Below are 14886 nucleotides of genomic sequence, written 5' to 3' on the forward strand. Positions count from 1 at the left end.
GTTTCTGTTTATGAGCGTTTTGATTACAAGAAATGAATTGTAAAGTTGGCAAAACACATTTGGAGCATTTGTTTCTATATTTTAAATTCTTATGGCTTTGAATTTAAGAAAAGAGAGTGAATAGTATCAGAACAGGGAAGAGCCAACAAGTTAGGCCCAGCATTAAAGCATAAATGGAAAGTATCTAGAAAACTAACTGATTATCTAAAATTATATAGTACAAAAATAGAAATGAATCCAATCAAAAAATAATGATCCCTAATATTCCTTCCATTTCCTTCAATCCCATTCTCACATTTGGCAGCATTTAATTATTAGTTTTAGGGACTCCTCTCCCTTCCCCCCATGATTCCCACAGATAAATTCTGCCAATGCTGGTCACCGATTGAGTAAATTATACCAGGGTATCCATAATTAACTCCCTTCAGAGTGGCAGCTCTTCTAGAAATGAGCCATCTCTCTTTCCTGATGATTCCCTGTGCTGAAAAACTATGTGCAAGCTGATGAATGGAAATGTACTGAAATATCCCAAACAGTTCAATCTATTGTTACTGCATAGTACAGTAGAATTTAGCAGACTACCAGATTATGCATCCTTGGCACAAATAAGATTCTTCAATCAGCAGCTATATTGTCAGTTATGACCCTGGACTTTTTTCATTCCAGACTAGCCTGGGAATGTACTTTGAATTTCTGATCTTGGAGAGTTTGCTTGGCAATTTGTAATAGCATTACATGAATACAAACTTTTTCAGAAGCATCTATCAGTGAGTGTATTGATTATTATATTGTTATTAGTCTGTTTATGTCCCTTCTTTAATATTTCTAAAAAAAAAGGCACATTACAAATCTATGGACATTCACACTGGAAAGCATACATATCCAACGAGTCACATTTAGACATTTCACATTCGGCAAAAACCCATAGCTTTTTTTAAAGGCAACATAAAGCTTACAAGTTACACTGGTGCTTCCTTTTTGAAGTTTAATGACATTATTGTAACACATTTTAAAAAACACTAAGTTATGTATGTTGCCTAAGAAAGAACTTTCACGTGAATTCTTACAGTTTAAGGGAAATGAACATTTATAAGCCCTCCAGGATTATGATTGTTTGGCTCAGAAACCTATGCAACGTAAAACATGGGGTGATTATCTCATACAAAGAGCCTTACTGTAGCTGTAACTAGGACTTCACACAGACTCTCTTTGTTTCAAGGCACACTAAAAAAGACAAACCATTACTGAAAAAGTGAATGTAAAATGAATACAGATTGTATAGATGCTGCTTGCTTTCAAGGTTTTAAACAAAATCCTTCTGAAGATTCATTCTCCATGTTTGCTATATTAGCATAATATTTCCATCTGAAGAGAAAGCAGCAGCTTTGCAATTCTAAAAAAATATTTTCTCTTAGCCTCAGTTACCTTTCCAGTGTACAAACCACATTCAGAACAACAGAAATAAATAACAGAATATCAGTGCATGTGAGTGTTTTATGGAGACGGATTTGTGGAAAAATTGAAAGAGTGACAAGTAAATTAGAAAAGGAGTACTTGTGGCACCTTAGAGACTAACCAATTTATTTGAGCATAAGCTTTCGTGAGCTACAGCTCACTTCATCCGATAAGTGAGCTGTAGCTCACGAAAGCTTACGCTCAAATAAATTGGTTAGTCTCTAAGGTGCCACAAGTCCTCCTTTTCTTTTTGCAAATACAGACTAACACGGCTGTTACTCTGAAACAAGTAAATTAGAGATATATTGAAAAGGTTTGCAATGGTTTAGTTGTGCCCATGTATGTTGCTGTCCCAAAGGGGCCCACAGGAAAGTGAAATAGTTTGCTCCCTCTCCCCCAATTAATACCAACCACAGCTTCATCATTCCTATAATACAGCCCAGTAGTGCTGGAATTGTCACTTCCCTTAGCACTGATTCTTAATTACCAGCTTCTAGTTTATTGCAGGCCAGGCTACAGAGCATTCAAAAAATCACGCACTACATTAGAAGATATGACTTTCCTGTACTACTCTGACAATGTTAAACCTTGACATGATCTTTCCACAGAGGTTTCCTGTCTAGTGCAGTGGAGGTCTCAGAAGCGTGGTACAAGGGAATAGGTCACAGTTTAGCTGCTTGATAAATTTGTGAACGTGGGCATATACTTGACCCATGGGTAGTAACTTTTTGACTTCTAGTTCCCCTCTTATGATATAAGTTAGAATTACATTGCGAGCACATCTCAAACTGCAACTTTCTACGCAAGGGGAGAATGCAAACTCTTTACCTGTTCCTTAAAAGTATATACAAACTACCTTCCTTTTACTTAGTAAGGACAGTACATCATCTTTGCCTTTTTAACAGGTTATTTTTAGACATGTCACCTGACACATATTGCTACGGGTTACCCAGAAAAAAACAACAACAATCTACTGGCAAGAGATGTTTCCATGCCATAGCACTGCAGCATGGAAGTCACTATTCTACCAAAACTCCTCCTGAAGCACAAGTGGTAGCCAAAACCTTCCACTTGGTTTAATGCCAGGCCAAATTACTCCTTTAAAGAAGTAGCACGCATATGATCTGCAAAATGGTGTGTTCTGTGGAAACTTGGAAGTGATAACGGAAAAGTCAAGGTAATACATAGGACAGTCTACAAAAACAGTATAGCTTAGTACTGGAAAAATGTTCTATTTTTCTTATACAAGAAATAACTTTTCTCAACATTCTGGTTCATTCTATACCGAAGCCAGATCCCTGGGTCTCGGGCACTCCTTGTCCTCTTGTGTTGCAGACAAAGAAGAATACCTTTATTCTGTGTTTTCAGGAAGAAATTAAACTGAATCAAAGAAAGAATCACTTTGCAACTCATGCTTTATGATACTCTGCATCTCATCAAGCTCCTGATATGGCCAGAGTAACATGGGGGAGTGGGGGCCCTCAGGACATTTGACCACTCTTCTTATATTAATTCTTTTTAATGAATTATAGGGTGCCTTAATACGGGCAAGAAATACATTCCTTCTTTCATCAGGTCTCCCAAAGAGTAGAGGGTGGAATAAGGAGCACTAGGGGTGGAAGGTTATACAGTGTACTGTGAATGAGGTATGGATACACAGTGAATGATATAAATCCTGCAGATCTATGCCGAATTTTGGCCATGGTCTATATTCAACTACTACAGTGCAATTCTGGACTAAATCCAGATTTATGCTGATGTAAATGAGAAAAGATCTGAGCCGTATGTTGACAAGATAGGCAGCATGTAATAAGTGAACAAGGCAGGAGTCCACTCACTGAACAGTCAAGATAGATTTTAAAAGTACTGAAACAAAACACATTAGGTCAGCTACTTATCACCTGGCATCAAAGTGGGTTATACAATGTTGTGGAGACACTTAAAAAAAGGGCATGAGGGGAAAATGAGGATAGGATCCTGCAATACTGTCTTGTAAACCTATATGATAAGAAAACTTCAGAGAAAAAAGTCACTAAGTCACACTCCTTCCACATGGGCTGCTCCAGGAGCAGCATAACAATGTGCTAACCTTTGCTTGGGGCAAATTTCTTAATTCACTATCAAGCCCGAAGGAAGCTGGATTTCCAAGGCCAAATTCTGCCTTTGGTAGGGTACGTCACTCTGATTGGCTTCAGAGGGTGCTGCAAATGAGTATCCAATGGCAGAATTTGCACCTCACTACTTAAAGTACTGGTAACGCAGAAAGGTCAAGTTGAATAATTGCTGACACTTACTAGGGTTTGAGAAGATGCAATGACTTCTTGTGTCTCAGGAACTCCTTCCTGCTCTTGAATGCTACCAGTGCCACTAGAATCTCCTGATGCCTACACAAAAGCAAATTAGGTTGAGTTTAGAAAATTCCAGAGTCAGAATGTTCTGTTCTAGCATGAAATAGCTCTTCAGATTCTTTTGTACTTCACTTTTCACTTGTAGTTATGTGGGGAAAATTAGTTATAGGTATTTCTCAGCAACTTAGCTCCAGTATTATTATGAAGTAACTTATTTCAGTATTTAAAGTGGAGTATGGAGATGAGTATATTAGCAAAATGAATATCCCCACTCAAGGACTCAAAGGTGATGGAGACTAAAGATTGGGAAATTCCTTGAAGATTCTGGCTTCCAAGGGGCACAGCACAGAACAAAGCACACCAACAAAGCACTTTCAAGCATTTCAGAGTGTTCCAAAGAAGAGAGACTACCATTTGTTTTTTTAAGGATCCAAGGGTGTGGGTCTAGAATATTGGGCTGTAGGGGACCCTGGATCTCTGACACTCCCTTTTTGCCACCAAGGGAGCTGGATGAAGCAGCATCTCTCTAAACTTGAAAGGCCAGGCCCCATAGGAAGTCCAGTCGGAGCTCCCAAGGCCTACAGCTACCTGACTGGCTCACACCCGCTACTTAAGCTAGGAAGTGAGCTGGGAGGACAGTCCAAGCAACTGTGCAAACTTTCTGCTGCTTCTGCCACGTTTCACTCTACTCTTGCCTGCCTCCTGCAATCTGTATCTAACCCTGTTCCTGAGTCCTGCTTTGCTGCAGACCTGTTCCTCATTCCTAGCTCCCACTTTTCTCCTATTCCATGCCTGATCCCTGCCTCTCTCTGATTTCTGCCCTTTCACTTTGCTCATGACCATTGGCTACCAACCCTAGCTGACCTCCAGCTCTGACTTCTGACTCCAACTCTGGTTTAACCCTTGGGTCTGTCATTTGGTATCTGGCCTTGGCTTCGATTCTCAGCTTCGATTTCTGGTCCTGACTCTGGCTGGACCCCCTAGCTCCCATATTTGGCAGTTGATTCCAGCTCTGACTTCTGCTTCTGCTCCCTGACCTGGACACCTGCTCTGCCCACTAGACCTGACATCTGCTCTCTGACCACTAAGAAAGACTGCCTAGATCCCAGCTCCTGACAGTTTTGTTAAAAAAGTGCTATTGTAATTCAAATCCTTGGCACAGAACCACTGAAAACAGATGGAGAGGTGTGCGTGTGAGTACTCACATATGGGTCATCATCTTCACATTGGTCTTCAGTAGCCCTTGGGTCAGGTTTGATCATTAGTTGTTGAATCGACCCCTACAATAAATAACAAAAGCAGTTCAAGAAAGTGTTCTCTTCAAATGACCTTTATGAAAGCATGGTGGGGAAAAGGACAGACTGGACTCTGTTTATTTTGGAAAATTATCTAAAGCATGAAGTTTGGCTAGGAACACACATGGCCTTAAATATTAACAACCACCACCACAGAAGCTGGGAAGTTGTTGGAGATCCTCATCAGCTGTAAGGAGCTTGATGGCCCAAAACATAACCCGAAGGGTCATTAATTAAGACGGATAGCAATCTCTAAAAAAAAAAAATGCCCTCTGCTGAGATTATTATTGCTAATAGATGGTGAAAATTTAAAAAAAATTAAGGAATTGTTATTGGTGGTGCAGTTTCCATTGGTATGTACAGAGCGCTTCCAGAGAATTAATTCCCAGTACATTGGCCAGATTACTTAAACCATATTTCAATATCTCATTCAGTTTATAAAATTTGTTATATAATTTATGAGTTTGTTACTAGGATAATAGTGGATCTGGGTGAGTTGCATTATACGCCTTGTGAAATGTTGAGGAAAAACAGCCGAACTGCCACAGATTTATTCAGATTTCTCTTCAATAACTCATCCTGGCATTTAATCGGTCACTTTAAATCATTAGAATAATACATTTTACATATATTTTAATATTGTAAATTATAAACAAATCAAATAGCTTGTCTAATTTTACCAACAAAACGTAATCTTGTTTTAAAGCAGTAGCAACCCAGAGATAGCACAGCAATGTGAGTTACTAAGAACAGTGGGAAATGGGAAAAGTGTATTTCTTTAGCACATGAAATACTCAAAAACAGCTGAACCATATTTTCCTCAAGAACTTTCCAAACAAATGTCCCTTTGGACTGAAAGCAAGCATGGAAAACTTCCGCTCAAAAGAAATATGCTTGCCAAAATTTATGAGCTGCTGAAAGATGGGTTAAGAAAGAGAACATGCAGTAACGTACATGCTCTAATAGAAAAATCCATTCAAAAGGTATACTTAAGTACTTAATCTGACTATATGAAGACATGTAAAATGTGTGCACAAAGCAAAGGAAACATTGCAGAAGTCTAACAACTATGTTAAACGCTTCATGGAAACATGCACAATATTCCTCTGCACTCTAGTTTTGGGTTCAGAAAGAGTATGCAACTGGGCAACTTCTGAGACAGTATTTAAAAAATATATTATGCTCCCTACAAGTACACGCAGTGGTGTGCTATATATTCAAAATACTTAACCTTAACAGTTTACATTGTTAAAACTACCTTTAAAAAAAATTAGATTGCATTTTCAAACCTGGAGGTTTCAAATTAAGCACCCACACCTCTAAAAATCAGGCCACTCATTTGGGTTCCTAAAGCCAGGCAGCTAAGTTTGGATATGGGGCCCTACTGTACACTTAGAAGCCTGAAGAACTGTTATTTCAGCCCATTTCTACCCTTTGGAAGACAGCAAAGCAAGCACTGGGTTTTAGGTGTCTCCCCTAGAGAGAGGAGCACAGTCTCTCACAGTGGAGAAGCCTATCTCCCTGCTGCCTCCAGGCTTGCAGCAGTTTGTCTCTCCTCCCCCACAACCCCTAGGAGAGAGATTTTAACAGGTTTCAGGTAGCCCTTAATTGGACTCAGGTGTCCCTAACTGACCTGAAGTAACCTCTTCCCAGCTTGTACGGAAAAGGGCCTTTACCATTCTAGGGCTAACATACCTGTTTTCCCAGACCCTCTTGCAGCCGTCCGGCCTGACTTTGTCACAGTACAGAAACATCTGAAAGTTAGCCACCACAACGTACAAATAGTCCAGCAGTTATCTGGACAAATGAAGGTGAGGGGGCACAACGGAGACCCAATCCTGTGCCACACTAAGGGAAAGGAGCTCCAGACGCGTTATAAGAGCAAAAAGGACAATAATAGTACCTCTAGGAGAGCTCTCAGGGTCTGTGGCTACAATGCGGGGCTGGACTGTATATTTGGGAAAGATGCCACCACTGAGCCATTGCATTGTGTGGATACCACCAAGCAGTGACCAGGACACCAAGCATGAGGACTTAAACCTCACTTCTTATCGCCTTGCGGGACAGAAGTAGACCCAGTCCTGGAGACCCCAGAAGTTGACCAAATCACAGTCACAGCACCCACAGGAGGAGAACCAAATTGCAGGGGGAAAGGGAGACACATCTAGTAAGTATTGTAAGATATTTTTATAAAAAAGTTTATGGGAAAGGGGTTTTAAGCAACCTAGTTCCAGGTACCATAAGGGTGCCGCCATATTTGTCTACAATCACTCTGCCGCCTGAGCTTTTGTTCCCCCACCCTTTGCTCAAAATGGCAGCCGCAATGAAGGATGTACAAGTTCTCCTGCCTTTTGCTCCCCACTCCCCACCTTTGCTAATACACAACCACCAGTATCTTGCGGTCTCCTTTCCTACAAACCTTGGGTCTGCCTAGGGGGGCCAGAAGGTCTCTTGATTCATCTCTCCACTCTTCGTATACTTTGTGAAGAGCAAGGATCTGAGTTGCTAATTGGTAGTCTTACAAGATGCCAGTAAGGGCACAGCAGGTTCTAGGGCTCTCCATGCAGTAATATAAGGCTCTACTTATGAGTCACTCAGGGGAAGCTAGAACCCTGTAGAGAGAGGAAGTTATTTTTGCTGACTCACTCTAATATCCAATCAGCTGAGTCCTGTTACAGTAGCTCCAAGTGCCTCTCAGAGAACAGAGCTAGGAGCAGGAACAGAGGGGTCTTGCTGAGAAAAAAACTTCAAGAAGATCTGAGATCAGTAGAAACCGTAGGCTGAGCATTATGTATTGCTGTTGTTGTTATATAACAATACATGCAGACTCCAGGGTAGGAGTCTACACACGTCTATACTATGCTGCCTCTGAGCTTCCAGCCCACTGTTCCCTCTGTGCTACTGCTCCCATGGTGAGATAGGAGTATACTTAAGGGAAAGCTTTCCAAAGTACTGTTTCTGTTGGCTGCCATTGTGAGCAGTGGGAACACTAGATAAATGGAGGTAATAAGTAATAGTGTTGAGAGAGATGGGAGCAGCAGGAGAGAGTGATTTGACATGTGTGTTGGTTGGCAGGGAGAGAGAAGGTGGAGTCATTGAAAACTCCCTGCATGCATATTGATGTTGCCAGTGGGCGCTGGAGGGTGGGTGGGGGTAGTGTACTATGCTCTTTTTGGGAATAGCAACAAGGGACAGTGCTGTGTGTATACACAATGCATATGCCAGGATAGGTCAAGCACTCTCCACTAGGCTTTTCAGCTTCTCCCACAGTATGCCTTGCAACAGTAGGGCTAACACAGTGGAGCATCAAAAATACATGCATATGCCCAGGGTACCTCACTACTGAGCAAAAGTTTTGGCTTGGTAAAATGGGAGTGGATACAACCAGGATTTGAACTGGGCTGAATCAGTGATCCAGCACTCTTTTGAGGATGCTTCTAGCATCTGAGGGGGGGGGGGGGGCGGTATTTGTTTGTTAAAGTCCCTAGCCCTTATGGTTTCAAAGGAAACCTTACCAAGGTGAAACAAGTGCAACCAGCGCAGCAATTTGCAGAGGCCTGAAACAATAGCTGAGAGATGTGTGACCTCTCCCATTCCTCTCACTGCCTGATGATGGGCAGTTCAGCTATCCAGTGATTATTTACTCTTTCATTGTGAATCATGTAAGAAAAGAGAGGGAGGATCACACACCTGCACACAGTATCAAGAGCAGCCTCTCATTCTGGTGCCATGACTGGAAGTTGTTTGGCAGATACCACCATTTCCCTCCCCGCATCTGACCTCTGGAACCAAAAGGCCAGGGGAGCAAAGTTGAGCCCTCCCAAAGTGAAGTCAATTCTGCAGAGCCTAGCCACTACCTCCAGCCAAGTCGCCCAGCCTGGGGAGTGGTGGCAGGTCTGCCTCAGTGGAGAGTGTGGGGCCAGGCAGTTTCCTCCTTGGCGCTAAAGGTTGCAGCTCCCACATCTGCTGCAGCCCTTCTGCAGACTCAGGCAGACATACACTCAGCTCATGTTTTCAAGCTTTTCTTTGCAATCATGAGGGCCAGAAACAATTGTTCCCATGAGAGCTGAGATTTTGATCTCATCACACATCTCTGGAGCCCTAGACACATGTCTGTTATGCCCATCATGGATCTGAATCCCTCTGAGGGGTAAACAAGCCTGAGGAGGCCCACAGAGCATAAGGGATCATATTTTGGACATTTGCATCATCTGCCGTGAGTGGTGTCTGATTTCAGCATCTCAAGAGGCTGGAAGCTGGCTTGTGCCCAGAGTGAGGAAGAGAACCACCGCCTTCTTTTTTCCAGCTTCAGCAAGGGGTGCAACTCAAATGGAACTACAACATTCAGTGTGAAAAAGAAGTTGAGGACGAAAGGCGTTTTATGGCCCATGCTAACCTGTACTTCCATAGTCAAGTTCACAAATGCGATACCAAAGTAATCAGGATATCTGCTGAAATTCACATAAGCCTAAATTTGTTTCATGTTGTTTTACCATAATTACATGACAAAACAGTGTGCAACTGCGTATTTTTATTGAAAAGATGCCCCCTCGTGTAACCCATTATAAATTTCTATTGAGCATAGATACAAACTACTGTACTGTGGAAATCACCAATTCAGTCTTTGCCTAACCTTTCAAACTCGGGTGCCTAAAGCTAGGGACCTTAAGCAAAGTAGCCTGATTTTTCTGGATTCCCATAAACAAACCGACTTAATGGGACTGGTTGCATGAGCCAGGACAGAGAAATTTGGCACTCAGATTTATATAGATATATATTTTTAAAGGTGCATTAGATCTATAGAGATCTCTAGTACAAATTAATGCATTAATGAGATCCCTCCAAAGTCTGATTCAATGCCCATTTGAAGTCAATGCAAAGACTCCCATTGACTTCGATGAGTACTGGATTAAGTCCATGGCGATGATAAGTGGATAAATTACCCTAGATACTAGCACTGGATGATCAAAAGAACAGCTATTATTATTAATAAACTATTATTTGGTCACTAGCTAGTGACAAATAATAAATAACGAGAGATAAATGTAGCGCTAGAAGTGCAGGGGCAATGCTTGCTAACCTTAACTAGAGTCACATGCATGTTTTGAGGGAAGACTATGCTGCCCCTTAAATTGTAATTTTTGTTGTCTGAAGTTGAAATGTTCTGATTCTAAGTACAAGTGCATCTTCCTATTGCTTACCAGATGGAGCTCAAGATCTGCTACTACCAATGGGTTTAGGAAGGTATTTCCTGTTTTTCTGAAGCAAAAACTTCAATGAAAATTGGCACTGTTGCTTAATTAGTTTATTGGGAAAGATATTACTCTCCCAAATTATTATGCACCACTTGAAGTAACTGGAGACGTAAAAAGAAGACAAAACAAAAAACCTGATGTTTTCATTTTGACTGGGTGCCGAGTCAGGCTTTTACATTTTGACAGATTTCAGTTTGGAAGTTGACAGGCTGAGAATTCCAAGCTAGTCCCAGCAGGAAGCTGTTTTTAATCAGGCTGATGAGGCATGGAAACCTCGTGCTAATGTTTAAGTCTATTCCATGTCACTGAACCACAACATAAGGTTCTAGCAGTATATAAACTGTAGACACAGCTTACATCTTGCATTGAAACTCTTGGTGTCTCTTGGTGGGCTGGTGGTCATGTAACTTACATGATCAGTCTGTTGCTAATGGTTAGCGGGGAATAAGTGTGTTCAGCAAATCACAGTTAAAAATGCTGTTACAGCATTAAAATGATACACTTAGAAAAAGTGAAACAAACCAATGCTCTAAACCAAACCTAATTACAAAGGGCACAGGAAGCCTCATGGTATATTTACATTGAGCCTTAAGAGATAAGCCTGGAGTTCGATGTTGAATTGTTGGCAAACATCAGATCATGGTCTAGAAAAAGTTGCACTCTTTTATATATTTGCTCCTTACAAACCCCAACTAGCAACCTTTCCTTACCTCTTCCAAAAACTTTCCACTCCCCTAACCTAGGGACCCAATTCCTAGGAGATTCTCCCTTTGGAAATTCAAGCTCATTAGATCCAAAACTCCAAGAAAAACTGCAGTCTTCCTTTGCTTCCAGTCCTGTCAACTGGACTTGCAGAATCCGTGTTGCAAACCCTCTGTGAACCAAATCCTGCAATGGTCATAGACATCTAGAGCTGACCAAAATGATCATGAATATATTAATGTTGTCTCCCGCCACATTTCTAGTCTATTCACACTGTGACTCTCACATGAAATATACCAAAAGATCTATAGAGTCTCATTCAGTATTCAATCTCTCTCCCTTTATATTGAGTATTGTGTATACACACACACACACACACACAAACACACACTCATGTGACTCTACACACACACACACACACACACACACACACAGAGTGTAAACGTTAATGTTACATCTGAACATGACAGAATTTGTTTTCCTTTTTTAAAAAATACTAGGAAGTCACATACAAAACCAAAAAGTTATTAAGGTTGTAAAGTCAAACACTCAGCAATCAAGAAATGCCCAAATTAAGGTTGCCTGGCAACCCTAATTTTGCCCACTGTGCAAGTGCATTTTGATACAATTTTAACTTATATGATCATATACTAAGTTCTCTACAGGACCCCTGCCTCGATCCAGGCACGTGTTGGGTGAGCTACAGCAAATAAGGCGGCTCAGTATTTCTTTCTATTTTCATCATTCAGTTTGTGGCTCTGTGCATAGGTGCTGGAACAATTTTTATAGTTTATAGTTTATAGGGGGTGCTGAGAGCCATTTAACCAAAACTGTTAGCCCTGTATATAATAGAAACCACTTCAAGAAACCTGCTTCCAGCACCTATGGTCCTGTGCCTTAATTACTGCACACCATCCAACCATTGTACCAAATAAGGAATTAATAATTTCCTCAATAGCTTTTCTATAGTTCTTATCATTGTATCATCTGATCCTCACAAACATTAACAAATTTACCTTCACAGCTCCCTTGTGAAGTGGGAATGTACTACTATTGCTAGTTTACAGAGGGTGAACTGAGCGCATAGACCAAAATTTGCCAACTAATTAAAGTCCACTAATTTTGGTTTTTTCGGTGACTGGGCACCTGACTGAAGACACCTAGGGGCTGATTTTTCAAAGTACTTAGCATTTTTACAACACTGTATACAATCACAGTATTGTACAAACATTAATTAATCCTAACAACCCCCTCATTTGAGGAGGAATACATTTTCTTATCCACATTTTACAGATGGGCACACTAAGAAAGAAGGCTGATGTGATTGAACAGCAGAGCCAAAATAAGAATTCGTGGCATCCTGATTCTCAATCTCATGCTTATTCCTTCAGACCACACTGTCTTTGTCAGAGGTATCAACCATCCACAGCTTCTACTGACTTCGTCCGTAGTTGAGTACATGGCACTGCTGCAAATCAGACCACTGGTGTCTCCATTCGGGCTCTCAAAATGAGGAACACAACTAATGGCCACTTGTGGCAATTTGGGCTTTAGTTACTTGCTCAGTATCACATAGGAACACTGTAGCAGAGCCAGAGATAGAAATGAATTCTCCTGTGTGACATTTACCTGCCTTAACCACAAGACCATCCTTTATCTGCCCACATTCCAACTTCTACAGCAAGAGGGCCTGCAGACAAGAGCCTCATTCCCTACACAACTCTGATTCACTCCCTGAGCACCATCCACCCTCAGCCCTTTATAATGTAGAAGTCCTATGTAAATGTTAGCATGTAATCACATAATTAAAGACCATTTCATAATGCAAACACACTAGTGGAGAGAATTAAGATTGCATTGACTTAATTCTAGCATTTCCTATATTTTTAGTGCATGACTTTGCAATCCTAGCTTCAAAACACACATGCCTCTTTGACCACCTCATCTGCCATATCCATATCATCCAGGCCTACTGAGTAATTAAGTCATTCCCAGTTCGTGCCAATAAAATTGTCACTCCAAACCATATCATCATAGCTTTTTCATGTATCTGTACGTGTAAATGCATGTGTGGTGATATCCATTAAATAAAAGGTGAGCAGCATTTTCTTTCAGTACCAACTCAGTGGAATAACCTTGAAATCAAAATATTACCTTATTTAATAGAAAAAAAGTATGTCTCCTGTGGTGTATGTAGTTGTCATTCTGGTTTTTGTGCTTGCTATGGGGCAATGCTGCGAGGGCAATTCAAGACAGAGGAGCTTATAGAATGAAAGGCACACTCTGCTTTCTCTCGTGGAGATGTTATACTTGTACTTTCTTTGTTAATTACCCCAAAATAACAGCAGTCTAGACTAAAGTATATGTTTTGCTCCATGTGTATGGAAAATACAGGATATTTCAGATGTGACTTCTCTTCATGCTTAGCCATTGCACTCAGAACTTCTTTGAAAGGAAACATCTATCAAGAACATTTAGAATCCATCATACTGTACTTACTGTGAATTTTTCCAATCCTGTTGCTCCTGCATTTCCAACAAATATACCAGAGTTGGATTCAAATTGCAAGGCCTGAGGTGACCTCTGAAACTGAACTCTGTTATATTCTTCACAGTCCATGAACAGAACAACGTCATTTCCCTGAACAGTCACTGTAAACCGATTCCATTTATTAGTCATCACTGGAACTTTAAATGAAGCGGCCTCTCGGGAGATGTAGGAACCAGGCTCTGTGTAGTACATGATTATTCTCTGGGTGCCATCATCAACTGGCGATAGTCTCATTCCCAAGTATATAGTTTTCTGAAAGGCATCCGTTATTGCAAATAGTACACCTCCATCATCGCTGTTTGGTTTTACTGTAACTATGATAGCAAAATCACTATAGAAGGTCTGTGGTATTAAAGTGCTTGTCAAACGGCCGATGTTAGAATCTGGTCCAAAACTGTAAGCTGGAAACCCTCCATAGCCAGTGATAAAGGAGACAGAAAGAGGGAGTGGAACTCCTATCAGCTCTGTCAGATCAAGATGACCCTTTGATCCTCGTTCTGTAGTATGAGACAAAAATATGTTATTTACTCCAGAGTCTATGTTTCATTTAACATTATATGGCTTAATGAAGTTACAGTACGACTAATGTGCTAATATTTGAAACGCCTATTCAGCAAGGTTCTTGAGCACATGCCTAACTTTAAGCACATAAGAAATCTCATTGACTGACGGTACTACTCACATGTTTAAAGTTAGGCACACGTTTAAGTGAGCTGGGGAACCAGTTCTTCTGCAGGAAGCTCCTACAAAAATGTTCTCCTTTAGCCTTTCATAAACCACGAGTTACATGTACTTGCAGAGAGGAGATGAGAGAATGGATAATTTATTCCTTTGTTTTCTCAAATAAACAAAGATATTGTAACATAGCCATGATGAAGGGAGGAAGCAACAACTTGACACAAACAATGCAGTGGAGTTTTACAAATTCAGGATAAGGCTACAAGCTGAGCTGGGAGAATTTTTTTATATGAAACTTTTTTGTAGTGAAAAATGAGAGTTGGCAACATCAAAATGTTTTGTGAATTCATGTCAGTTTTACCAGATTGTTTTGGATGAAAAGCAACCTGGGAAAAAAACAAACAAACCCTGGGATCTTTTATTTTGACATTTTTTAAATGAAACATTTCAGTGTTTATGGTTCAAAATTATATTTTGTTTCAAAGCTTCCTTTTTTTAAAAAAGCCCTCTCCTGCACCGCAAATCCCTCATGCCTGGCCCCACACCAGAGCTCGCACCCCCAGATGGAGCCCTCATTCCCTCCCTCACCCTAACCCCATGTCC

At 40.8% G+C, this 14886-nt stretch overlaps 1 protein-coding gene across 6 annotated transcripts in view; it reads right to left on the reverse strand.

Annotated features, from left to right (window-relative positions):
• COL15A1 (collagen type XV alpha 1 chain) overlaps positions 1-14886 on the reverse strand; it is a 290144-nt gene that overhangs the window by 174771 nt on the left and 100487 nt on the right. For all 6 annotated transcript variants that reach the window (XM_048839369.2, XM_075125516.1, XM_048839366.2 and 3 more), the window contains 3 exons: positions 13555-14102; positions 5009-5083; positions 3750-3839 (listed from right to left, as the gene is read on the reverse strand). In XM_048839369.2, the coding sequence (XP_048695326.2) occupies positions 3750-3839; positions 5009-5083; positions 13555-14102 (713 nt within the window). The remainder of the gene's footprint in view (positions 1-3749; positions 3840-5008; positions 5084-13554; positions 14103-14886) is intronic.

This window comes from Caretta caretta, chromosome 2 (assembly GCF_965140235.1).
Source record: "Caretta caretta isolate rCarCar2 chromosome 2, rCarCar1.hap1, whole genome shotgun sequence".
Lineage (NCBI taxonomy): Eukaryota > Metazoa > Chordata > Testudines > Cheloniidae > Caretta > Caretta caretta.